The 27,853-nt window shown below is 37.8% G+C and overlaps 1 protein-coding gene and 1 long non-coding RNA gene across 8 annotated transcripts in view; one reads left to right on the top strand and one right to left on the bottom strand.

The window, feature by feature from the left end:
- Nucleotides 1-4,888, bottom strand: part of DYNC1I2 (dynein cytoplasmic 1 intermediate chain 2) — a 32,587-nt gene extending 27,699 nt beyond the window's left edge. For 2 of the 7 annotated variants that reach the window (XM_080398937.1, XM_080398933.1), the window contains exons 1-3: nt 4,552-4,708; nt 2,802-2,919; nt 783-897 (exon numbers count right to left, since the gene is read on the bottom strand). In XM_080398937.1, the coding sequence (XP_080255063.1) occupies nt 783-897; nt 2,802-2,909 (223 nt within the window). In that variant the 5' untranslated portion in view covers nt 2,910-2,919; nt 4,552-4,708. The other 5 variants (XM_080398934.1, XM_080398935.1, XM_080398936.1 and 2 more) reach the window with 5 other exon arrangements.
- On the top strand, nt 4,848-27,758 carry LOC308068433. The gene is made up of 3 exons (XR_013929959.1): nt 4,848-4,960; nt 7,530-7,615; nt 13,882-27,758. It is a non-coding gene; the product is annotated as an uncharacterized lncRNA (long non-coding RNA).
- Nucleotides 27,759-27,853: the final 95 nt, after the last annotated feature.

Genomic DNA, 27,853 nt, shown 5'->3' on the forward strand with positions numbered 1-27,853 from the left:
CAAACCAGTTGCAATTGACCTTCAACACTGAGTCAAACTGAAAAATAAGTTTTAAACCCCTTTGATTTCAGAGCTAGAGACAAAAAGCAGAGTTGAATTACCACTCTTCACTTTCATCTTCCAGAAAGATGTGGCTAGGTAAAGGCAAAAAGCAACAACCAATACGCTAACCCATCCAAGAATGGCATTAATCATCATTCTTGATAGTTAAATTTTATTCTTAGCTTTGCTATTATTCCATCAAAGTCAGCCAGGTATTTGAGATAAGGAAAATTAGGGTGTAAAAGACACAGGAAACAAACCAACTGCACAAAAAAGTCGGAATTAAAATTTGGCATTATGAAAAAGAGAAAGGAATAAAATAAAGAAGAATAATGTGCAGGGAAAACAGGAGAAAAAAGAAAAAATACATTATATTTATATATTTTAACTAAAATATTCTAAATAATCCACTAAGTTTAAAACCTATCTTTGACAGAAGTGAATGTAATTACACATTAGTAACGTGTACTGAAGCACATCACTTGACATTTAAAAGAGATCATGCAGGAGAAAACAGTACAAAACCCAAACCGAAACAGTACAAAACCATGTACACATCACAAAATACTGGCCAGAGAATTTTCATGCTAGCTATATAAATACCACAGTCCTAAAAAAAAAAAAAAAACAAACTGACCAACCACCCCCCCAAAAAAATATTCCAAGAAATCCAAAACCATGCCCACAAAAAAAAAACAACCCAAACAAAAAAACTCCCAAACTAGTATTAACAATCCTACCAACAGGAGACTCGGGTGTCAACCCCATGCTCTGAAGTAATGCCTCAGCTTCTCTTCTCTTCTTTTCAAGATCAGATTCTTCTTGCACAGGAAGAACTTCTTTCTTCTGATCAGTCTAAAAATAATTCCATACTCAAGTTACAGCATTCAACAGGTATTAAAAACAGTTTCATTTTTTTTTTGAGATCTCATAGAGGTTTTTTTATGCTACTGAAGCCTATCATCATACAAGTTAGATATTTGACTCTAGTAATTCTGATGGTCCTTTCTGTAGATAAAGCAATCGGCAGACAAGAATCACAAAATTTTGTAGCTTTGGTACTGTCTTTAAAAGACATAAACATGCAAAAATTGTCTTCTCATTTGCCAAAATGACTGCCACTTTATAAGATCAAGAATACCTTTTTTACACTAATGCTAAGCACTGTAAAATGCAAGGACTTAAAAACATATTATGTATCTGTGTATAAAAGTATTTTATTGTTCCAATTTTGAAGTGACAATAACTGTCAGAGAAAACACTCTAGAGTTAGAATGACAGTAAGACACACCCTTCTGGTCAAGAAAGTATTAGGACACTTGCTAGACAGAGCACATACTCAACTGTGTAGCAATTAAGAAAATATACGTAAGATGTAAAGCAATGATTGCCCATGTGTGCACTTTAAGTTATTTTTTAAAACAAAAACATCAACATGCTGTTTGGTGCGAAAGCTTTCTTTTGAACCTCAGGTTTTCAAAAAAAAAAAAGGAAGTCTTAAAAAAATAACTCTGCAGTAACTTCAAGTTTACAGAGCATTTAAGTAGTTTTCTTTAAGTTGTGCTATTACCTGCTAGATTTCATGCAAAAAAAAAAATAATCCTCATCTTCAAAACCAGAAATAACACAAGCTCTACATGTAAAACACGCTTGAACACTCCCTATCTTCCCCTTCTAATTTAACTGCTCATTCATTTACAGAAGTATAATTCATAGCCTAAGGTGTTCACAACTCAGTCATTGGCAAGTGAATATTTTTATAAATATAAATTGATGGTACAAATACAAGTCTTTAACAGAAGCATCAAAATCCAGACCAAGCTATTCCATCCCTATGCCATGATTAAGGACTAACTGCTCCTCACGTGACTGCACATTGTGCTTCTAATCTATCGCACAATTCCTTTTACAAAAGGAATTTTGAAATTTTAGAGCAAGTTCTCAACTGATAAGCTGTTGTATCATATGTGGAATCTCTGATACAGGTGATACATTCTTACAGGATCATAATTTAAAATATTTCCCTCTCCTTTTTGTCTGAATCGTATAGCTGGCAGCTGCCCAGTCTAAAGTCACACGCTAATTTTGAACACCTACAAGATAACCAAACCACAGGGAAGTCTTGAAAAAGTACCCCAAAATACCAAAACATTCCAGCAGAAGTTTCTTTTATGAGGTATAATCTGCATTGAGGAAAAACACTTGACTGTCACATACTTCAGCAAAGAGAAATCCAGAAGACTTAACAAAGTCTGACACACAAGTAGCGTATACATCTTGAGTGTTGCTTTGATTTCAAAAATCAGACTAAAGACGAATCAAAGACCAGAAGAGTGTAGCAAGTTGTTTGTACAATAACAATACTGACAGTCTGACAATTCATATGGATATCGTCCAAACTGCACTTCAGAAATGAGTTCTCTAAATAACATCACAACTCATTAAGCAGAGCTTTTATGTAATACCTTACAGTGATTTGATTAATGATGTCCCATGCACACACTAGTTTTAGAAATCCAAATTTAATGCAAGCATAGGATTTAAAAGAAAAATCAGAAGCCTAACTCACCAGATGGGTAATTATAAAGAAAACAGTAGGTGTTTGCTCTTACCAGAAAAGTGCTATGTTTGCATCAGCAACTGATCATTAAACAGACAACTCCCTGAACAACATGTAGCAAATGATTAAGAGAACCTACCCTTAAATTTTCAGCAAGTTACACATGTAGTCAAATTTCTAAGAGAAAATTATTTCTTACTTCTTTTTTCTTTCTTTCTTCCTCCTTTCTTTTCTTCTCCTCTCTGATTTGAGCCAAGCGTTGCTTCTTGCGCTCCAACTCTGCCTTCAGTTCACTTTTGTCAGACATGGCTGAAATACTGATCAACAGAAAAGATACCACTGTTTGGTTTGGGGATTTTCCCCTTTTTAAAAAAAAAAAAAAAAAGATAGCAGCTTTCTTTTAAAGAAGCTACTAAAGGAACTACCCTAACTTACAAACAACAGAACTCTGAAAAGTCTTAAAGTAATAATTTAGAAAAAGAAAAAATCACATTTCTACGTCCACATTTCACTTAACACTTTTTCAATATTAAAGGGACTGATTTAAAACAGAACTATGATATGGTGACAGCCTCCATTCCTAAGGTAGTTCTGACACCAAAGGAACTGCTTTGAAATAAACATTAGGCACCAAAAACGGTGTCATCTGATCTTACCACAGGATTCGGTACAGCTACAGAGCTAACTATGAGACTGAAAACAGCAAGAAAAGTACCGACACCATCTTAACTTTTCACTTCAACAGCTTAAATATTGGCATGCTATAACTTAGAAGCATGTAAGCTATATATCCTTCCACATAGAGTTGCAGGATTCAAAATACAGATTTATTAAAAGACTTAGTGGGATTACTATAAATTGCAAGGCAAAGTAAATACAAGTGCGACGGTCAGAAAAACTCTAAAGTATACACATTATCTTCCACCCCTCCAAATGTTTTGTGTACTAAGAAAATGGTGGATCTTTTAAGGTGAAAATTCTACAAAAAGTTTCGCTACATAACTAAATACAGACAAGAAGGTCAACAACAAACAAAAGGTGAAAAAAACCCCACACTTCAGAACTTAACAAATATTTAGAACACAGGTATGAAAAACTCCATGAATGGGCTGCGTGAAAAGAAGTGTTTTTAAGCAAATCTAAGTCAGTAAAGAAAGCACAGCAGTGGTTCCACAACAGATGACGGATCTGTAATACTTTTACACTAAGCTTGATAACAAAGATGCTACAGCAAGCATCAGTAATATAGCTGTTCACTAATTCAAAATTAAGAAAACCTGGAAGCATTTGCTTCTAAGCACAAGAAAGGATGCAAAATGATGTAAGCCTCATACATCTACCCCAATATACTTAAAAGTACGTATATCAGGGTAAGTGTATGCATTCCTCCATGTTGTCTGCAAACATTTAAGTGCCAATAAATAAATTTACTGTCAGCAGTTTCAAGGGGCATTCCCGTGCCGCTTTAAAACAGCGCTGGGAGGGTGCGCTGTCACCACACCACGGATTCCTGCCCCCCACCCGCCTTTCTAACGCCGAGCCGGGCCCGCCGAGCGGCTCAGACGGCGCCACCCCCGAGGAGAGGGGCGCCCGCCCCACCTTCAGCGGGGCGCGGTGCCAACCGGGTGCGCCGGGACCGAGCTCCCCACCCCAACCCCAGGGGGAGCCCGGCGGAACGCTCCTCACCCTGACGGGACCCTGCACGCCCCGAGGCCCCAGCGAAGGCAGCAGCGCCGCCGAACAGCCCCAGTGCCCGACCCCACCCTCTCCCAGCTACTGAGGGCCGAGCCCCGGCGCGGGCCACCCCGCGGCCCCACCCTGTCTGCCGCGCCCCTCACTTGACAGGGCTCGGCCGCACACAGTGGGGTCCCCGCCGGGCGGCGGCGGCGCCGAGCCGGGAGGAACCGCGGCGACGGGCGCGGCTCGGCCGCCGCTGGACAGCCGCGCACCTGGCAGCGGGACCGCCTTCCGCTCCAAGCGCCGCTCGGCCGCAGCACCCTTCCCCGCTTCCGCCGCCTCACAAAGGCGCCGGCAGCTGACAAGCGGCAGCCTACGGCGGGCGCCGAGGATCACACCAGCTCCGAAAGCGTTGCGGGATGCGCAGGAACTTACAGGAACCGCGGAAGTACACAGTGGCCCGTATAGTACGCGGAACGCTCAGCCACCAACGCCCCGCTCGTTCACGCCGTCAGGGAGAGCGATCTGACAGGAACTCGCGCGGGGGACGCGGGCGAAGGGACGCGGCAGCGGGGCGCCGCCACAGGCCTGGCACCCAGACCCCGCCGCGGGGCGCAGAACAGCGCCGCCCAACCTGCAGCGCGCCCCGCTGGGAGGGCTCCGGCCCCAGCGCCCTGCCGCGTGAGTGTGGCGCGGGCCGCGTTGCATGATGGGAACTGTAGTCGGGGGGGGGCGAGCGGCAGCGCGGAGGCAGTGGCCGTGTCGGGGTCTCGCGGTGTCGCCTGGCGGGGGCCGGGGGGCCTCGCTGCGCCCCGCGCCCGAGGGATCGGGCGGTGCCGGGCAGCGCAAGCCCGGGAGGGACGCCGGTGCGGGGCTTCGCTTTCTCCTTCGGTGTGGGTTCCCGGGGAGCGAGGCTCCGTGCCGGGCAGCCGCCGGCGTGCCAGCGGCCCAGCGGTGACACGCGGCGGCCCAGCGCCCCACGGGCTGAACTGCCGATCGGCTGGGCGGGCTGGTGGCCATCACCGCCTCAGTAGCCTGAGGATAAAATGCATTAAAGCCTCATTTACTGTCAGTGCCAGGCTAGGGACAAAGCTGCCCACCCTAGCCCTGCCCGGCGTGGGTGCCGGCAGGGGGAGCTCGGCGGGCGGCGGGACGGGGCGTGACGGTGGGCGCGAGCCGGGGCGGGGCGTGCCCCGCGCACCCCGCGCTGCCCGTCGGGCGCCACTGCGGGCACACGGCTCGTTTTGGTGCGTGTACCGACGGGTAGTGACTTGGCCGCTCCCCGGTTTCCTAAGTTAGTAAATGTATTGCCACTTGTATCCTGTGGAAACACGCGTCAGGTTTTTCTCCCTTTTTTTCATACCTGCTGAGCCGGTGGTGCTGACTGCTCTCTCAGTGGAGAGCTTGGTTCCTCAGACCGCTGATCTTCCAAAACTTGTGCTAACCAAAGGGGAATTAATATGGACAACTCATACAGCTTCAAGTGAGGCAGATGTTCACAGCACTCTATGAAATTTTTAGTTTTTAGAAACAGTAGCTATCAGCTCCAGAGAGGGTTACATTTCTGCTATTAAAAATTGGAATAATTTCTTTAAAATCACTGGATCTACAAACATTTATGTCTGTCTAAAATCCCACTCATGAGCACTGGAAAAAGACTGCATTTGCAATCAAGATCTCTCAGGCTGCAATCCAGTGTTAGGTACCATAAACCAGGTTGCTTGGTATTTCGCTGAGATAGCTCCCAGGAGAACTTCAGTTGCTGCAGGAATCAGCACTGATTATTCACTCCTCTGTAGTCTTCTGTGTGAGTCAGGATTCGTACTACACCTTAAGAAAAATTAGAAAAACTGTCTGTTGTCTAGATGGCTTCTGATCATTGAATAACCCCCGTGCCTTTTGTGAGAGTATGGGTGTTACCATTCAGAGAAACTGTAAGTGAAACTGTCAAAGAAAATTGTATGATGTGCAAGAGAAGAGGTTGTATTTTTCTTCAGAGATGGAAATATGAAGATGATAGTAATGAACTTCCACGAACGGCTGTTGCCTTTGAATTTATTTGCCAGAGTTTTCTAACAACACTTACAAGAATGTGTGCACCTCAGAACAGGAATGTGTGTTTTATTTCTGTACTTTACATATGCTTCTTGTTTGGCCATAAAGTATGAATTTTTTATTTGAAGCTTTCCAGTAATATTTTTCAAGTTTACATTTAAAATTATGAATGTATTTCATGTTTGTAATGAATTTAACCAATTGATTTTTGAAATTGATCTTCAACACTTCATTTTAGAACCCAGAAACTACAATAGCTAATTTTTGCAGCACTGACTTCCCCCTTTTTCTTTGTAAAGGCTAGCTGTAGTTTTCAAATCGCTCTATCTGGATCAGTTTAGCAGTACACAAACAGTGACAGAATGCTGTACACAAATGCATTTGTGATTTTTTAGCAGTCATCGATCTCACAAGTAATGGCAGTTTAAATAATCCGATACACTTTTCATCAGCTGAAAGGCTCATGAGGTATATGGTGGGAGGACAGGTTTGAGAAAGCACACTGTTTGTAGGTGTTTGCAAGTGAATGTTTCCTTCTAGCCTCAGCTTCCTGGTGACAGTATCTTTTGGTATAGTGAACTCCCATTTTGTATGGTTTCTGCAAGTGTGAAGAACTCGTACTGTGACATGGGCTCTTTACATATCTAGGACTGGGAAAACAGGTTGTGGGGCATTTTATGCACCCATCCTATGCATTGGGTCTAGGATGAACGCAGCTTGGTTGAGACATGAACACCAGATTTAAGCGATTGTGTACCTGTGTAAACAGAAATAGTGTATTATTGAGAAGTTATTTTGAGACATGTAAAGGAATGATAAAAATACACCAGGTCTCTGCTGCAGATGGGCAAGAATCCAGGCTAAACACAAGAAGATATCATGTGATTCAGAAGAGCCTCTATTTCTGTCTTTTGGAGAACATTAGACTTCCATACTGCCTGAATCAGAAGAAGGGTAGATAGTAAAGGCAAGTGGGCCCTTACCTTGCTTTGTCATGTCATTGTACTGCTGGAGAACAGTGATTTGTTCTGTAGCATGAGCCCAAGATCTATGCTGGAGAGGGCAGTTCCCTCCTCAAGTAACTGCCACTGCTGTGCTGTCTTCTCTAGCAGTACGAGAGTCTGGGAAAAGGCAGCTAGCATACCCTTCTCCATTAAGGCTCCATTGTAATTTACTTTTTCTTCTCATATTTCAGGAAAATAAAAGTCCATCTTACAGACTTACTGGAGCTGAAATCATCAGGAAGATCTCATCCCAGAATATAAAGGCAGAACTTTTCTGGTATCATTTAATAGTCTGTGCCTTTCCCTTAGAAAATTTGCTGCAATCCTAATACAGGTTTCTAGACACACACACCCCTTTTCCTGTTCCTGCTAGATGAACATACGTTTTTTCTGTTGTGTGAAAATAAGGTGATGGTCCTTTCCGAGATGAGAACACTTTTGCAATCTGGTAACCTTTGGTACAAAACACATACACTAGTGAATGGTCAAGCACTTAGGAGTGATTCACTACTAAGCATTACAGAAAATAGGTTTACCAGCTGAAAAATTCCAGTGCAAGTTCTCCTTCCTCAGTGTGGTCTGAATGGTATTCTCATTTTTTTCTATTATGTGGTTAAGATAGGAGGCAATGAGAGCTTCTTAAGGGATCCTATAATGCACCAAAACCTTTACTAGTTCTAATGATTTTAAGAGAGAGTATGAAAACTGTCAAGAGATCAGCGAAAAGAACTGTTTTCAGATATGTTGTATGCCAGGCTATGCTCTACCCTCAGTTTGTGCACCTATCTTCCATTTACCTTCATGGCAGTTTTGTGTATTCATCAAAGGGAGAATATATTTGGCTATGCATTAAGATGATAGAGTTCCTTTTGTGTGTAGTATGTTAGCGTTACTAGCCAAAAAGATAATAGGATAAATAGGGAGAGAGTAAGTGTTCACTTTTTCAGGGGATTTTTTTAAACTTTTCATTAGGAATTCAATTGTTTTTCTGTATGTAAGCAGAAAGAGTATCTCATATAATCTTAAAGTATATTTTAGACTAGAATTAATATGATCAAAGGCACACTAAAATACTAACTTCTGCTAAAAATGAATGCACTTTCCACCCAGTGACATCAAATTATCTCACTCTAGAAATGTTGAACAATTACCCATATCAAGTACTTCATATTAACTTACAAATTACAAAAAAATTACAAATAAGAGAGTTAAAAAGACTCAAGTGACAAGACCACAGAGATTAGAGTTTAGGATTCCTAGCTTCTGTTCTTCTTTACATAAAGCAATATTTATTCTCCTGTAAAATTAACTTTTCATGTTTTCACATTCTACTGAGAGTTAGTTGAGTCACTGACTCACAGCATCAGCCAGTTCTAGTCAATAAAGACTGGTGCCATGGAGTCATTTTACTGCTAATAGCAAAGTAAATAAAGGTAGAGTTTGTTCCTTTTCTTGTTCTTTGCTAAGAAACTTGCCAATGTGTTGGAGGGAGGTCTGAAAAATTACATGGCATTAAACTATAGAGCAAACACATAAACAGCAATTTTTAATATAAAAAAATTCTCATAATATCACCTACTTTTTAACTTAAATAAATCTGTACTTCTAACACAAGTTGCAAGGCAGTAGATAGTTGGCAATGCAGTTATTACTAGCAGAACACAAGCTCCTGGGCTGTATTTTATAAAACACCTGAGCGCAAAGGGGATGGCATAGTAAATCTGTAACAATTACTGCAGCCATCTGGTTTATAGTAAGCACCTGCTGGCACGTCACAAGTGGCAGAGCAAATGCAGTGAGAAGGGACAAGGTAACAGGGATGTGTTCCATGACCCAATATAGAGACTTGGTCCATACTGGAAGTAGCCCTTCTATGGATGAATATTTACCAGAGTATGATAGAACTTCATCCTTGTTGTTCACAGAAGTAATGTGCCAACAGTGGTGTTTAAGCCTTGTGTAATTTGGAATGCTTGTAAGGGACATCCTGTGGATCTTGCAAGTTTTTGTGTAAGACAACCTGTTTTGAAAATCTGGCTGACTGTCAGTGGAGACTGTTGCAGCTAAACTGTATTTGAATTTGATTCAGACTTTTATTTATAGATTGGTTTTCTACACTAACACATCATATTGTCTTAACCTGTTTGTTGGATTTTTTAAAATCAGGATAAATTTGATCTTTCTACTTGGCTTGAAAAAAATTTGACCACATTAATATCCTGTTATTTATTTGACAAGTGTTTTGGGTTGTGTTTTCTTGTGAAACAGTCTTATCTGTGCAAGTAGTTTGTTTAAAAAAAAATTACGAAAAAAGTAATTATTTAGTTTTTAATGGTAAGTGCATCTGTATTAAGACAGGAAAAGAGAAAAAATTGCAAAAGGCCTTCTGTAAGGCTTGTAAATGGAGCATATATGTGTGAGCTTGTATAGATTTAATTAAGTGTATATCTTTCCCATGACACATGATTTTAAAACTCAAGAAAAACATAAGACAATGAAATGCACACATTATATAATATTAAATACAAATTTAAATAGCTGCTGCTTTCAGGTTTTTAAAGACTGAGAGAAGTATACAGTTTCCTGCAAATAAGGAAATACCCACATATTTTGCTGGTAGGTATGTGTATAAGTGGATACTGTACTGCTGGCAAATTTTTATCCAATAAATGCTTTTAACCATAGGCATAGTCATCACAGGTCTTGATGGCTGTCAGCGTTCAGTTTTCCATGGAGTCAAATCTCTCATTTCTGTTAGAAAAACTTTTATAAGATATGAGCCTGTTTATCCTAGAGAAAAACAGTTTGTGTTTTCGTTTTGTTAAATTTGCTACTGGAATCTCTTCTATCTGGGTATTTTTAACAGGCGATTAGACAGCTATTATATGTTAAAGTACACTGATTCTGCTAATGCAGGTTGGACTAGATCTCTGGATATCTTTCCAAGTCTGTGTTCCCTAAGGTGCTGTGAGTACAGGAAGAAAAAAGAAAAACTGATGTAATTCTTCTCATGCAACACCTTCTTGTGAAACAGCAATCTGGAATCTTTTGCAGCTTTAGTGGCTTACAGTCAAACTGTGCTTCTTTGCAAAAAGTAAACAATTTGAAAAAATTCAGTTCTTCAACTACATTATACTTGCAGAAAAATATTTTTAAAAAATGTTTTTAATTTCATTATAATAAAATATTAAATATATGTTTATAGCTGTGGACTTGCATTTATGTTGCATGAAATAGAGTATGTTCAGATATTCTTGAAAAAATCTACATGTTTGATTTGGCAGGTTTTGTTCTGCATTACATATACAAAGCAGGGGTCTAACCTGTTAAATCTAATTTTTTATAGCGATATGACAAAAATTAAACAACATTATTTTTGTTAGTATTGCATCTAGTAGTAATGCTAGCAAGCTCCAACACGTATTTACAGATATGTATGTAGGAGCAAAATGTACTTACAGGTGTTTTTAAAGTCAGCGGAAGTATGCGATATTTAAGCAATAGTCTCATTAATCAGGAAAATTATCTTTCATTTCACTATAGTTATAAAGTATTACATCTTTTCTTGCTACTCATTACCCTAAAGGTGGCTGTAGTTCAGGAGTGAGAAAAAAATTCATTCTAGATACCTGCTTAATTCGTTGTGTATGTCTGCAGACGGTTACTGACCAAATGTTATATTTAAAGCAGCTATTTGGAGTTCAAGATGAAGTAAAAAATACAGACCCATTAGATTTTATAATTTTGTATTTATCATTTTAATGTTTACTGATAAATCAAACATATTTTAGAATTTCATTCTCTGAGAGAAAGCAGGTTGTGTCTAGTATGTAGAACAGTTCCCCTTTGAAGGGACCATTCTCCCAGCTCTTGTCCTTGCTCTGGAATTGTGGGGACAAGTGACTTAAGTCACTTCTTAAGACTCCTTCGCCTTGGTATCGAAGGAGGAAAACTGGTGTTTTGCCACCAGTGGTTCCTAGGTTACAGACATATCTTTATTTTCTCTTAGTCTGTGTTTCTTAATGTGTCAAATAAACCATATTTGTTTCAATATTTCTTACAGATAAAGCTATGTGAATTGGTATTTGAAAGGAAGCTTTTTGAGTGGAAGACAACAGATAGAATTTTGAGTGTTATTAAAATCAGATCTGCATGGCCTAGATTGCAGAGATCTAACTTCTTTACTAACAAAGAAATTAACAATGAATCATACCTGCATGATTTCTGAGCTTTTCCTCCTGCCATATTTTACAAGGTGATAGAGTTACCCTCATGACATAGGTATAAATTAAGGGTGACAAATATTATCCAGATTTTTACAGGAGTTAACTCAAAAACAGTCACAGATATTCAAGGGATGGTTAAAAATTGCCCTTCCAACTCCTAGATCCATGTTTAACTCAGAAGAACATACTAGTTTTCTTAATACCAAATAATACTTAAAGTAAACATTTTAAATGACTGCAAATTCTAAATTTGTAAAGTTAAAAGATGACCTCTACAAGTTATAGATTTCTATGGACCATTGTTTGAACCCCTGAAACGTACTAAAGCAAATTTCATATTAATTTCCATTAAGAAGGTGAATTACTTTACATAGAAAATGATCAAAAGTGTCAGAGTGGATATGCTATGTTAATAACAGGAGGTGAGACAGTGAGGGTAGAAGAACTGATGGGACACTTAAGGTTCAAGGGATTCAACACTTTTCATTTATGCTGGAAAAAATGTAAATGATGTCACCCTCGCCTCCTGGTGCAAAGTTATCAGACATCACTAAGTGATATCTCTGACATTAAAATGACTGGAATCTCATTTCTTTCTATTGCTTTTCTTTTGGAAATGTTACAATAGCTTATTGCAAATGAAACAAAAATCCACATATATAATGGAGCAGAACGGTTTGTGGTGTCAATGCCGGATTATTGCTGTTCTGTCTCAAAGTTAATTGAAATCCAAGATGTTTGTAGCAAAGCTGTAACGAGACACTGACAAATACCTTTCTGCCCCACTGGAAATGTAAGCTTTCTATTGAACATTTTGTCCTGGTAAATGCCATCTGCAATAGGAATAGGCATTTTGCATTTGAATCAAGAAGGTCACTACTTGGGATCAGATGATATGGTGTACACTCCACTTGCCTTTAGATGAAATTGATCCTTTACTGTGTTGAACATAAGACTGTGAATTTTTTACACCTAATTATCTTACTGTTTCATCTAGATTAATTTGGAATGCTAACACTACTGCTGCTTTTTGGTCTTCGCGTGTATCGGTGACAGTTCTCTTAAAAGCCAATTATTCCCTAGACAGTAATACATTTTAAATACTCAGGTACAATTCTTTACTAAATAAAGCAGAATAAGATCACAATGTTTCATTTGTTGGTAATGTATTTCATCATTTGATAGAACTGAATATTTGATAACATTTTCCTCACTTTTGCAGAAGTAAAACAATAGTTCTATATATAATTACTCAATAGGAAACTCATTTACTTCTAAATACCTAGAAACTAGACTATGTATTCAACATTTTGATTGTTTTACTCATAAATAATCCAATTAACTTCAGTGAAGAGAGGCACCATAAAACTGAGTGGCACTTGCAGTGTGTTCACTCATCTTCAGTGCTGAAACTTTCATTACCTTTCTTTGCAAATGTGACTTATTTTTTTATAATATAAGGTCAGTTATACCAAGTGTATGTACAAAATCAGTATTTTTTTCCTTCTTTTGTTTTTACATGAATATATGCTCTTAGCATTTTCGGTTCACATCAAGTGTGTAGATTATTTGTGCAAAAAATATGGGACGAGATCTCTAGCTATGGAAGGGATATTGTGAAAAGCATAAATAGCAGCTAGTCTTTGCTGGTATGAACCTGTTCTGATTTAAATCGATGGAAATTTCACTGCTGACTGCAGTGAATGCAGGATCAAGTCCTCAACTCTTTCTGAACATCAATTAGATGCGTTCTTAATAGGCTTTCATGCCTTTGAAAATCTGTCTCTAAATTACTGTTGGAAACCAATCAATTAGATATTGGAGTTCATTTTATTAAAATAAATTCCACAATGTTGTGTAAAATGAAAGCAAATGCTGTAATTTACTGGCTTTTTATTTATCCAAAAAGATTAAGCTATATCAGGGAATGTCAGATCACCTTGGTTTATTTGCTGAAACATGTAGGACTCAACAGAATGCTGATGTGACTCTGTGTATTTGAATTGTTTCTGCACTGCGAAGAATAGCGCTGCTACTAGGAAGCTGAAAGATGAGAAATTGCTATGTCAGGCATTGGGCTGAAATACATTTTAAATAGACTTTTTGTATGTACTGTAGCAACTGAAAACTATGATTCAGTGTCTGCTAAGAAAATGTTGGAAACGCTTTACAACTTTCTTAACCAATACTAAATTTGCCAGTTCAGTAACAGTGGATAACCCAAAATACAATCATTAGGGAAGACTAAGAAATTTTTAATGTAAAAACTGTGGCTTATTCTGATCTGGATTTATTTTGAATCTTCCATTGTTCACAGGAGATTCAGTGGTAGCTGAAGAGTACATGACACAAGCTGGCAAGGTGGTACAGCATAAGGTCTGCATAAAGCTAATTTTTCTACTTCTCCCATCTTCATCTGCTGTCTTTCAGGCTCAATAATCTGTTTCCTTAAACTGCATTATTGGTAAATGTTATATTGACCATGAAATCATATAATGTTGTGTGATATATTATACTACGTGCTGTATTTACCTAGAGAACAGCATATTCTTTTGAAATCTTAGCTAGTTATATAGCTTTTATAGATTTAAAATTATGTTAACATCTATTTTATGTAATTAAGATACATTTAAATTGAGATATTATAGTACCATATATTTATTATTATATAAATTATGAATATGTAATGTAGGTAATGTATCAATACATGCATACAGAATTTATATTCATTTATGCATGATTCATATAATATTGAGCTTATTATTAGTTTTATTGAATAAATTCAGATAGTGAGTCAAGTCAAAAGATTCTGTAATTACTTTATAACTCTAACAGAACCAGAGAGGAAACAAACTTCAGGAGATAATTCAAAACAAAATATTTTTTAAAGCAATGTTTGAGGAGTTATTATATATTACTTATTTATAATTAGGAGGGGAAAAAATAAAAAATTTGAATGGGAATAAGAAACTATTGTAATTGATAAATATTTTAAAAGCAAATGTATCTATATGTATTTGAAAGCCTGATCCTCAAAAGCTACTGAATGCGCTACTGAATGCACTACTGAATGCATTCTCTTCAAACTGAAAATGGTAAAGATGTGACTGTTAGTCTGGGAACAAACATGGGAAGTATTGGCCTGGAGGTAATTGTTTTGAAAAGTTATTTTAAGCTAATGAAAAGAAGGTCATAGAATAAAAGTGCCATTTCAACCATGTAAGTGTAATAAAATCAGCTAATGTAGGAGTGCATTCTGGCAAGAATAAATAAACATTGCAAAGCCTGATATGGGCACTATGGAATACAGAAATGTATCCAAGTGAGTAAACATCAAATGAGGGATTATCCCTACTTGTGAAGAATCCATTCCAGCAAGAAATTGAACCATGGACTACTGCATCTGAAATTCGTAGGGCTCCCTAGAGAGCTAAAAGGGAATCTGCAGATTCTGTCATCAGTACACCAAAGACCTGTGCACTGTACTGTAGTGCAGAAAAGTACACGTTCCCCAGATTTCCCTTTTTAAAAGACTTCTTTCAGAATACTAATCAGACTTTGGTGTTCTGAGTTTTTAAAAGTACAGCTAGGTTCTCTTTGCTGTTGCTTTGCATTTGAATGCAAGAAAGAAGTTCTGATTTTCTAAATGTATTAAAATAAGAACAAAAATATTGTGACATGCTGAAATGGCTTGAAAGGTGAATAGAAGGTTCTAAAATGCTACTGAATGTGCAAGCTTGCAATAGTAACAGTAATAACAGGAAAAGAGAAAAGCATTTATGGACATATACTTTATTCTGTATTTAGGTTGAAGTGGAAAGAGGCTGTCCAAAGCAAAAAACATAAAGACAACCAGATCTGTGAAACTAGGTGTCAGGAAACTGGGGAAGTGTGGAGGAAGACATTTCTGAGGCTACAGTATAAAGGTATTAGGCATAAATCAGAACTGATTTTGTACTGGAGGACCTGCCAGAATTACGGTGCTAGAATATATTGATGCAGGAACATCCTACATGTATTGCATATGGCTCTGACAACTTCCAGGACACCACGCTAGACCACTCCAGAGCAAAGAAATTATCAATGGATAGTGAGTTGAAGAGAGAAAAGATTTTTTTTTATACCTCTATTAATATGGTATAGCAAATAGAAAGAACTGCTGAACAAGATAATAACAGATTGGATGTAAGTCAGAGATGATGTTAATAACATATGTATAATGCCTGTCACAAAAAAGCTTTTCTACTTGAAGCGCTGAGTGTAGTAATTTAAAACATATATATTTTAACAGCTGTCAAAGAGATAGGAGATAAGTAAGTGAGGATAAAATCATGAAATTATTTCTTTCAAAGTGACAATGATTTTTGGTGACCAAAGGGTATTACTTTGGGGTCTAATTTTGTAGCTAAAATGAACACCAAGAACTATAATGACCTCAACAGTCAATTACGGATGTTCAACAGTTCTAAAAAAAAGTCCTAACGCATTTCAAAGTAGACACATGTAAATGGACACATGCCAAGTCAACAGTCCCCTTGAAAACTGTGGTCAACCAGTACAACTGTCTTTTTACTTGGATACCTGTTTTGTTTGGAAAAGGAACATGTTAGGAGATTCTGTCTCTGCACTCGAGAGGTAATGTGATCTGTAAAATGAATACTACAAAAGACTTTACACTTTTACTATTTCTTTTAAACTTTGTCATTTGTATTTCTGCCACACATTCAAGTGGCAGGCTCGCTGTCATGTGTTTTACTTCTTATATGATCAGGAAACCTGTGACAGACCTTTTTTTAATTTTTTTTTTATTTATTTTAGAAACAGTGTGCCAGTTCTCTCTTAAACACTGTTCCCTGATTGACTTTGCCAATGTAAAAAGTGTGATTTTATCCAGGTCATCCTTTCCTTATCTTTTATTTGTAAGCCTTGTTTGCACTAAGAAGTATTTTTAACTAAATAAACTTCTGATTAAAATTTAATGCAGTTTTAATTGAGCAAGTACAGATCCTTTTTACAGAATCCCCGAGCTTACTTTAAGATATGTAATTTTAACTTAGGATATGGTTTGCATAAACATTTCTTTTAGTGACTCTCCTGGCTAATATAGGTTTCACTGTGGACACCCATTCTCACCTGTGTTCCTCTTTTAATTTGGTTTGTTGTTTGTGTGATCGTGTGAAGAACTGGAGCAGTATTCCAATACAGTTCAGCACATAACCCTGCCGACACTTACATTACCATGATGGAGGAGGAAGTTAAGAGTCAGAAACAGGAGGCAGGAGGTCACGGAAGTTCTGTCCATGTGCTCATCTTATCCTTACTGTAAGGTAGAATATGTTAGTTTAATCAATTTTCAGCAACGTTTGTGAGTGCACCCATAGAAAACATGAATGCAGGACTATTCTGTTAATTCTGCAAGGCTTTGTAACTTTTTGTTTTTCAGTCCTGTGTCCAACTGCATAAAGATAGTGGATTAGGGCTTATCATATACAAAACTGTTCTGAAGAATCAAAATGTTTTAGCAGAATATCCCAGCAATGAGAACTGTGCAGAAGTTAAGATATGGTTAAATAGTTTTGCCAACCTTTAATGAAAAACACTGTTGTAAAGAAACGTAAGCATATATTCAAGTCAGTGAAAACTAACTTGATAAGCTGTCTGACATAAAATTCCATGTGATTTGACAATATATCCGGAAAGGAGGGTCCGTGTTTCTGAAAACTAGATTTCCAGTAACATAGTAATGAATTGCAGCACATCTTTGCCAGTGCTTTTTGACCCAGAGAAGCATAAAAGATCTTTCATTTTGTTTATTCTATAACAAATGGCTGCATGCGTGTGATAACACTCATAAACAACATTGACTTGTGGAGTGTTAATGAAAAATCTCATCCAGAAAGTATGTTTATTTTAGGAAAAGCAGATGTATTCATAATTTCATCTTTGGGGTGATATACAGACATTTTTACTGTAGAAATATAGTCCTGATCTTCAGTCATAGTACTCACTTGCAATCAATACTTTGGACCTTATCTACTGTTGTATCTTTGTATTACTGACATAAATAGGGGCCCCAGTCAGGAACAAGGAATTTGCTGTACAGTGCCTGTACAAATAAAAAGGAAAAAGATGGTTCTTCACTGATGGGTCCTACAAAAAAAATAGAAAATAGGTTGGACAGAGGTAGACAGTTTAGTATTAAAAAGACCAAGACTATTGGCTAGTATGATAAATAGCGGTTTCAGTGTATCCGTAACTGAAGCACTGTCAGGTTTTGTGAAGTGCCATGGAACAAGGTAGTTTTAAGGGAAGAGTGCCAGGGAGCTGGCAAAACTGGATCCCAACAGCTTAGACAACTGCTTAGGCAACTGATGATTGGTAAGCAACACTTAAATCATGGCATATTTTTATACGCTCTGGCTAGCTTTCTTACTTTTACTACAAATAGGATACGAGTCCTCTCAAACTAGCAGAAGCTAACCCATGCTTAAGTATACACTAAAAACACTTGACGGGCAGTTGTGCGGAGTAGAACTTGTGTATATGGCTTTTAGCATGTTTCATTATGCAGTGATTTTCCAGTGTAGATGTATCTTTGAATAAGCATTAGTTAGATTTTATTATACTTTTAAAGCATCAGAAATTAATGAATGCCTTGCATTTAGAAGCACAGTCAGTTCCATCAGTGCAATCATCAGTCCCTCAGTTGAACCTGGCAGTGGACAAAGTTAGACCTGCTGGCACTGCTACAGCCAGGCAGAGAAAGAGGAAAATGAGATAGTCTAGCAATCAAGAGCCATTTGATGAGTTGTCAAATGAAACTATGTCAAAACAAAGTCTCTTGCCAGAGATAAGGTATGTTGGTCATACAAAGCAAAACAGAGTGCCCTAAAACTGATGTGCAATGACCTGTGACATTTACATAATTAATTGATGTAGCATCATTTGACATCTCTAAATTTCCAATTGTATAGGTGATTGATACAGATGACAGTAATAGTGCAAGAAGGCATTATATATGTTATAAAATCATATTTACCCTCTAGATATTTTTTAAACAGTATGAAAGCACATGCAGTGATATTCTTGAAAATATCCTTGCAGTATATATTTATTTATATTTTATTATTAAGTATAGGGGCAACGTGCTTGTCGTTTTGCAAAAATAGCTCAATAGGATTCAGTTAATAAAGCAACAGCAGTCTGGAAAGTTGGGAAGCTGTCAGCAAGACTTCTGTTTTTCTATTTGAAATCCAGTTTGGACATATATTTAAGATTTTTGACATTTTTTCCTATTTGATAGGAAAGCACTATGTTTCTAGCTATTTTCCACTGATGTGGTGTATATATATAGCTCCATACACTGTTTCCTTTTCATTGGCACTTTTTCCTTTCCTTTCAGAAAAGCTCTCCTAGTTATACTGCTGACTGTAATCATGTCCAGTAGGTAGCTTTTAAAAAACCCTCATTGTACAGGTTTTTCTGTCGGGTGGAAATAGTATCCACCGTTTTGTCTTTTTGATCAATCTGATGAATTGTCTTTCATCTTCATAATGTCACCTCCCTGACCTGTGCTGCAACTGTAGAAAAGAAGTGAGGCAAAGAAGTGCTGTCAGCTGCTGGTAGTTTTGTCCCAGTCCTGCACTGCACCGTATGAGTTAATGAAATGGCCCAAAGAACTACTGGAAAGAAAGTTACCTGTTATCCTGTTACAAAGGTCAGTATCATTCCAAATCTTTACAAAACTAAAAAAGACTTTATTTTTCAAATGAAATTGTGAAAATTTATGTAAGCATCTATATCTCAAAAGAAGTCCTAAAGCCACCTTTACTATATGTAGGGTAGTTCTATATTGTATTCTGCAGGAATAAATGTGAACCTGTTCTGCCTCTGCACTGAGCCTGCTGAACCCTGTTGGAACATAATGAATATGGTGACAGTTTGAGCTCGCAGTGACAAGCCCAAGCTCGAGCTGTTAAAGGTTTTAACTTGGTTATAGCCCTGTGTAAGGTTGCAGACTGATCCTCCTCTGTGTTGTCAATTTTGTGAGGTAGGTTCTTTCATTTTGGACAGAAGAACGAACATTTTATTCCTTACAGTCTACCTTTTTGATATGCAGAGTCCCCTGAATTTAGCTTCATAGCAAAGATGACAGGTTGTCTCGGTCATAGTTATAAATACCTATATAGAAGGAAAACAGCTTATAGTAGAGGATCTTCTAGTTACCACATAAAAGCATAGAATCCAGTGATCAAATGTTGAAGGTAGATAATTTAAAATATTAAGTACTTCAAAAAAATTTGATTCATTACAGTTTTGAAGAATTAATGTAGGGTAGGAGGAATATTCTATCATCTAAATTCTTTAATAGCCTTTTTTTTTTTCCTGTATGCCTGAGGCACGATTTCTGAACTGAGAGGAGAATTATTGATTAAAGGCCTACAACATGTGATTTGTAGGAGGTGAGAATAGTTCACATGAGCTGGACTCACACTCTCTGAATTTCCTGGTAAGACCTTTTGCCCTGAATTTCATTATTAGAAATCTCATTAGGCAACCATGGAAAACAGGGGAGAAATAAGGCACCTGTTGTTCCCCGTGGTGCTCTCCCCCCCCCATGAAAGAGAAATAAAAGTCTGATGTGACATAGCAGGAAGTAGTAAAAAATAAATAAGAGGTTTTGAAACAGAGAAGCACCATGTCATCACTCCATTTTAAAAGAGGGGGAAAAAATGTAAACCCAAGTCTCATTATACCATGTTTTGAAAAGAAAATAAATGGTTCTGGAAGGTAGATTAATGCTAATGAGTCTGCCATAACCTTCATGGTAATTTTGTAGCTATGTATGAGGTTATTAGGTTTCTCTTCAAAATAATTCTGTGTTCAGGGGCATCTCAGTAGAATGGAGGGTTCACTACGGCTTTGGGTAGTACCAATTGCTCTAAACTCCAGGAAGCTTGTCTATATACCCCAATTAAAGGCTTTGCTAAAAGTTTTATTCAAGAAACACTGATGCTAAAGGTCATCTTTAGTATATGCAAAAATACCAAGCAATCAGTGGCCCTAAGATGACACTTTTTTCCAAGAAAAAACCTTTGAAAATGTAGTCAGTTATCACCTGCAGTCTCAAATATGCTATTTTCTAGCAGCAAGACCAGTACTGCAACAGGCACAATTTAATGAAAGTATCGGTTATCCTTAATAACTAAATTTCATGGGATAGATAATCATAACTTTGCAATCAATAAGATGTGAAAACAGAAACTCAGTCATGCTACTTAGATGATTTGATTTTAATATCAGGATAAACTGTTGTCCATGCAACTAACTGAAGGAAAAGGGAATGATGGGAATTCTAAGCCATTTTAATATTATATACGTCTAGTTTAGGAACTCCAGAATATTTACCTTGGTAATATGATACTGTCTTCCAAAAACTTGATTTAAACTTTTAAACCAAGTAGATAATATTTATTTGTAATTTATTTAATTACTGACTAATTATGGGATTTATTTTAATTTACTCAGTATATAAGGTTTAATTAGAAAAATTACTAACATTTTGTTAAGTGATCTGTTAATAATTACATTTGAAAACCTATATCCTCTCAGTGCTAAACTCCCTCAAACTGCCTTCTGTCCTCAGTATTTATTGTCTGCTTACTGTGGAGTCTTGCTTTGCTTGTGATACAAACATATGTCAGCATCTCAAAACATTGCATTTTCCATAGATACTGTAGGTTAACAAAAGACAACAGTCTGACAACTGGCTGTAAATGATTTCATGTTGCACAAGGCTAATTTATAAGCAAAAAAATCTTACAACGTTCATAGCATGTAATCCAAAATCAAAGAATGCACAAAAGACTACACAGACAATGAATTGCTAAAATAACTGTAATGATGCACAGTTCTACAATCACCATTTTCTCTCTGCTGAAGGACCCTGCACATAAGGCAAATCTCCACCTAGCAAATGGTAATGACAGTTTTTCTTAATTACACATATGCTACAAGATGCACTATGGTCAGCTCTATATAAAACCGGTATATTGTTTCCATTGTAGTTGGACATTTGCATTAAAACACAAATAGTTTCTTTGCTTATCTGTGTTCTTGGTTTGAGGCTAGTGGCTTTCCTGCCTTTTATTAGTTGCAGCATAATCTAAAATAGAGGCTGAATAAAATAATTGACCAAGAATATAGCTTCAGATAATGTTGTCTATGTGCCCCACTCTGTCTTTCCCTTTTCTGTCTCTCCCTGGGGGAAAAGCAGTTATCTTCCTTATGCTAAATCTAGTTCCTATCCACAGCAATCATGTAAATCTTGGCATCAGTCTCACAGCAGAATAAAAAGTCAAATCAGCAGGAAACTTCCACATAAACGCAACAGGCAACCCCAGGAGGAAAAAAACCCCAACAAAAAAAAATCTTCTCAAACTCTTCCATTTATTTTCTCTCAGGAATAAGAGTTCTAATCATTAGACACACTCGGGTTTTCTTGTAATTTTTAAGATAATATGCCTTCAAAGAATAACAATTCATTGTTCAGCAAGCTTGCCAGCTTTTCAAAGCCTTTTATTTCAAAGCTTCTTTCTGAATAAACAAATCTATAAAGAGAACAAATTGAAGTTTCTGCTTTTCCTAGTGTTTTGCATAAAGGCTACACAAGCTGTCTTCTCTCAAAAAGGGTCACACCTCAAATTATAGATTTAAAGTAACCAAAAATTGTTGGATGTAGCCACTGGGATGGATTTTATGCATTTTACATATAGACTGACTCTAAAGCCACCAAAAATATTTTTAATGGAAAATTCAATGTTAGATCAAAACCCCAAGGTATTCTTTATTATTACAATCTTGCGTATTCAAAGATATTAATAATAATTTGATAAGGGGTATTTTAAATGTTTAGAGATAGACAAAGGAAGACAAAGTCTAATACAAATAACTATCATATAAACATGTTGACAACATAATAAAACTAAAAATGTGGTCTGTATTATAATCTGAATTTGTACATGTTGGACTGAAGTGCAAAATGTCTTTGTATCCAGTTATTACATTCCACAAGAGCTTATTTCAGAGTGAATTAGTCCTTTAAGGCATTAGGAGGAACTGTCTTGTTATGTCTTAGTATGACTAAACTGACTTGCCTTCCCCAAAATGACAGAATTATTACCAGTGCTATAAACCAGAGAAAACGTACTCGGAGATAAAAAGATTTTGTTTGCTAGAGCAGAGATTCAGGGAATACAGTCAGGAATAAAATGTCCTTAGAAGCACTGGAGAAGGGAGCTTGAAGTAAGGAAGTATTTAGTGAATAGAGCACATGTAACTCAGTGGCTTGGAAAGTTTAACATTAGTACGTGCAAAATAATGTAATTTGTAGGGAAAATGTGAAGAAATGTCTGAACTCTCACAGGATTGTAAATACCTCTTAACTTAGGAAGGAGACCTGGGCATTGCTGTGAAGAGCTCAAACCGTGTGTAGATTCCGATAGAGGTTCCCATGTTTATTTCTGTGTTAGTACTTGAGTAACAATTGAAAATTACAAAGAGGCTCAGAGTACATAAGACTCCATGATGACTGGCATAGGCTTATGAAGGAAGAAGCAAATATAAGCACTATGTGTAATTCTGTGCCAGAATATTTGACTTTGTAGAAAACGCAGGTACAGAGTAGATGTACAGTCAGAGATTGCAATAGCATTGAACTATACTCTCTCTGAAGTCCACTAAAAACTCTGGAAGCAAGTCTTAAGATACCTTTTTTTCCAAAGTGGAGTAACACTGCTGTGGGGGATTTGAACCCCAGCTGCTGTGGGAACGGCTGCCTACCTGTGAACTTTCATTTATTTTTATTTTGCAGTACCATTGTCAGGGGCCCGCTGCTTGGTAGCACAGAACAGTTCATACAAATCCACATATAACAGTGCTTTGTTTCCTGGGCTGTGGTCGTTAATTTTAAGTCACCAGCTGTATAACTGTCAAGACAGACAAAAGAACTACGAAGCCTTCTACTGCAGCATTTTGAAAGCTGCTGCTTGTTTTGCAAGGCCCTTCCAACTTGTGCTTACAGTATGCAATGAAGTGAAGACCAGTTTTGCCTCTGATTTTACATTGCTACAACTTTGAGAAGCATGCTCACACATTTCCAGCTGCTGCTCTTACTAGGTATGGGGGGCCTGTGAAGTGATGGTATCATTTAGTATCGCTGTGTAAAAGCAGAAAAAAGTGGTGCTTTATTTTTATTGAGTAACTGTCCAGCAAACATCTTTGTTTACTCCACACGCCTCATCCATTATTTGTGAATTATAACTAAAAATGTAACTTTAAGGCTTTATAAGCAAAGTATTTCCATAAAACCATTTTTTGCCAATAGACAGCATCAGCACAAAGGAAACAGACACCTAGTTAAAGAAGTGAGTTTTTCTATACTTACATTTAAGGCAACAGAAGAGTAAGTGAAATAATACAACAAGAATAAAACAAGACAAGGTAATGCACCCACTCGCTAGTACATATAACAGACTATAGTGGTTAAAAAAGAAACATCACCAATTGCCTTAATATTTTTACCATCATCCAGATCCACAGTCACAGCAAGGATTTAAAGAGCCAGCGACAGGGAGGTCCTACACAGTGCACCTACTCATAGGTGAGGTCTCCAAAGTCACTATAAGAGGGCCCAGCTTTTATACTGTTAAATAAACAAGCTTACCTAGTTTCAAATGTGGAAACATCTGGTTTCACTCTTGTCTTAGACCTCACCAAAGCCTGGCCAGGGCCCCGTGAGGAACCAAGGGAGTCTTCCTTATCTACTTGATTTTAACCACCAGCTGGCAAACAAGGCCATGTACCTGGTTTCATAGCCTTGACTACCTGCCTCTAAGCAAGGAAGGGTGCCCTGTATCTTCACTAATGATTAAATTCTATCTAAGCTACATCTTTCACTAATGATCACATGTATTTTGCTAATGATTGGATACTAAATATATATGTATATAATGTTTGGTTGGCAGATTCTTCTAGAGGTCAGCTTTGGCTCAGGGCCTGTTGCTCAGGCCTCAGTACTTCAAGCATATGAAGAGAAGAAATAGTTATAAATGGAGAAGCTGCAGCCTGTCTACAGCAAACAGTCCACGAAGACTGATCCATTCGGCTCAGAACGCAGGCTGGGTGTGCAGGAAGGTTGCTGTCAGGAGCTGGCCGGGAGCAGGGCAGGTGTGGAAGTGGCCGCCAGGCTCAGCACCACCAGGCCAGTCCATGGTGCTGAGGCAGGCCGGCAGTGGTGCTAGGAAGCCAACCCACCCGCCATAGCCAGGCCTGCTGAGGTATGGGGCCCTGTGACCACCAAGCAAGTCCGCAGTGGTGGGGCCAGGCAGAAACCAGGCCAGGAACAGGGCACAGGCAAGGTCCAAGGCACCCAGGGTGGGCTTAATGAGAGCCCTGGGGCTCATGAGCAGGGGTGTGTGGGCGAGGGTCCCAGGTGAGGCTGGTCAGGGCCATTGAGGCCTATTAGTGCATCCGGGGCCCTGACAATTGTAACAATAAATTATCCATGGGAGGCTTGCATTTGGGACAGACTAAAGTGATTTCAGGGGCTGTGTCTTGTTTAACTTTGGTTTGAATTCCTTATTACAGATGCAGTAATAACAGCAACAAACACTGGTGTAAATTTTCTTGTATTTTTAATCCTGTTCTCTGTATCTGCTCAGAAACAGTAGCCAGACAGTATTAGTCGTCCCATTGCCACAGTGATCTAATGGGCTGTCTCTTAACTGTAATGGCAACTGGTGTTTCTAACAAAAAGTTCAAGCTGAATTGCTGGGGTACTGCCTGTATGGGAGGTCTTTTAACATGCTACCAGATCCAATAATCACAGCAGCAATGAGAGTAATGTCCTGGAGGACCATAATTACACTGAGTTTTGCCACTTTGTTCACCTAAATACAAATACTAAGCTTTCTGAAAAACTATGGTGCCCTGTCTACATCCCTACTCCCACTATTACTAGCACCATAAACTCATTGCCACAGTTAGCTATAGGAGACAAAATAGCTTCCAGTATAGCCTGAGAGGACAGGTAAGCAAGTCAGTTAAAGGAGTAGCACTAGCAAGCCATGTAGAAAATAGCTGTCAGTAGTACTCAAACCAGTATATTCAGTTGAATATATCAGAAAACATGCTTACAAAGTCAGTATCCACAAGTAAAGTAAATTAAAAACAGTTTGCATGTATCAGAGGTAAGAACTTTACTTTTTGGTTATTTGAAAATGGCCGTAATATTCACTTTTTGAGGCTCAAATTTTATGTGAGACTGCAACATGAAGTGGCAAAAATACTACAAGTTCCTGGTTTTTTCTGATTCTTGCTACTTTCCTATCTCATATATGAGCTTATCCTTAAACTTTCATGCTCTTATGTTCTCTTTGTTGTGCCTTTTAACCGAGCTTGCACTCACACAGAAGTCTGAGGTACAGCATAATGTAGAACAGTTGCCCAACATCTGAGATGAAGAAATACTGTATTTTAAGTGATCCCTTTAAAAGAATATAAAACTAAATATATAAATTCTGACATGACTGTGTGTTTTATGTCTACAGACCTTGTAATTTTATTTTAAAGCAGATGACTCATCATACTGAATAATCTAAAACAATGATAAACTAGCATCTGCCAAAGGCCGTCTTGGTGCTGCTTGCCACCTAGTGGATTACTGCTTGTATACACATATATGAAGGATCATCTGCTACAAAAATATTTGAAAATCTGCTTATTAATCACACTATTTAATAATATCCTACAGGTTTGAGTACCACTAGATGGATTTTTTTTATATTGAAATGAAATGCTAGTGAAAACAAATAAAAATTGCAAACATTTTCACAACTTTTACCCATTTTCCGATAGCTCTGTTTATAGCTATTGCTTGACTTGGTGATAGGCAAAAGATGGAATTTGAGAGCCAACAAGTAGTCAGTATACATGGACATGGAGTCAACTGTAAATTCAAGCCCCAAGCTAACATATGTTTGTTGCTAGTCTCTGGTGACCGTAATTGCCAGACATAAGTGAGCTTATTATACCAGTTGTTTCTACTTCCTTTATTAGAGTTAGCTGTGGCCTTGTCATTTTTTTAGAGTTCTGATATGCATACAGTAGTAACTGGATTTTCTCAATGTTACATCCTCTCTTCTATTAGCCACATCACTTGGAATGGTTGTCATGCATTTTGTTGACCTGGACTTTAGTCTCTTCCTGTAGAGTAATTTACCCTTCATTACTGCCCACTAGCCTTACAGAGATCAAAAGTGTTGCACATACCTTAACACAAAAATCTGTACATAGGTTACAAGGGTTCCATCAACTACTTACAAACACTTCTCCACACAAACACAGTCCTCCTGCCAAAATTTTGAGTTCCCTCTTTCAAGTGTGAATACAATTGAGCTTTTACTGAATTTTGTAATAACCAACATATTGAAAAAATAGAGACCATTTTATCATAATTTTCCCCCCAAAATCCAGCCTACAGGAGACTGTTAAGAGAAGTTATCAGCAACAGGGAATTGTCAGGTTTGAATACAGCAATTTTTCTGCTATACTGATGATTCTAACAGTATGTTTTACTCTTCCATGATGACGATGATCTTGGGAAGTTTTAACCAACAGTTGTATGATATTCAGGAATAATCAGTTTATGCTTTATACTTTTAGAAGAGTTTCCAATTAATCTTACTAAGATCGAGAACATACCTTAATTCTTACTTGTTACAGATATATTCATATAGATGGTTTTGCCATTTATAGCATTTTATGATCAATAACTTAATAATTGTGCAGGTGTTAAATCTGGGCCAGAGGATTCCATGGGGTCAAAACTTTTGCTCTATGCTCATTTTTGTCTGAGGGTATTTGGATCTTACAGTGTATTATGTGACCATCATACATGACAATTTATGATCTTTCCTTGTTTGCTGTGGCAATCTTATGACTGAGGATAGTTTTGGGGTTTTTTCCCCATCTAACAACTGCTATGAGGAATTTCTATTGTGATCAGAAGGTGAAATACACATTCTTTCTTTATACAACAACTTCCTTTACTTTCTGTTATATACTGATTATCCTTCTAACATTACAGAGTACATAAATTCCATCAGGAAGATCATCAGGAATACTTGGAATTAAGAAATATTTAAGAAATTTTGTACAACTATCCTCCTGTATTCAAAAAAGTAATCATAATTTGATCTGTTGCCAAATTTAAGAAAGTTGTATTTTAG

The sequence above is a fragment of the Falco punctatus genome (assembly GCF_963210335.1).
Source record: "Falco punctatus genome assembly, chromosome: 8".
Classification (NCBI taxonomy): domain Eukaryota; kingdom Metazoa; phylum Chordata; class Aves; order Falconiformes; family Falconidae; genus Falco; species Falco punctatus.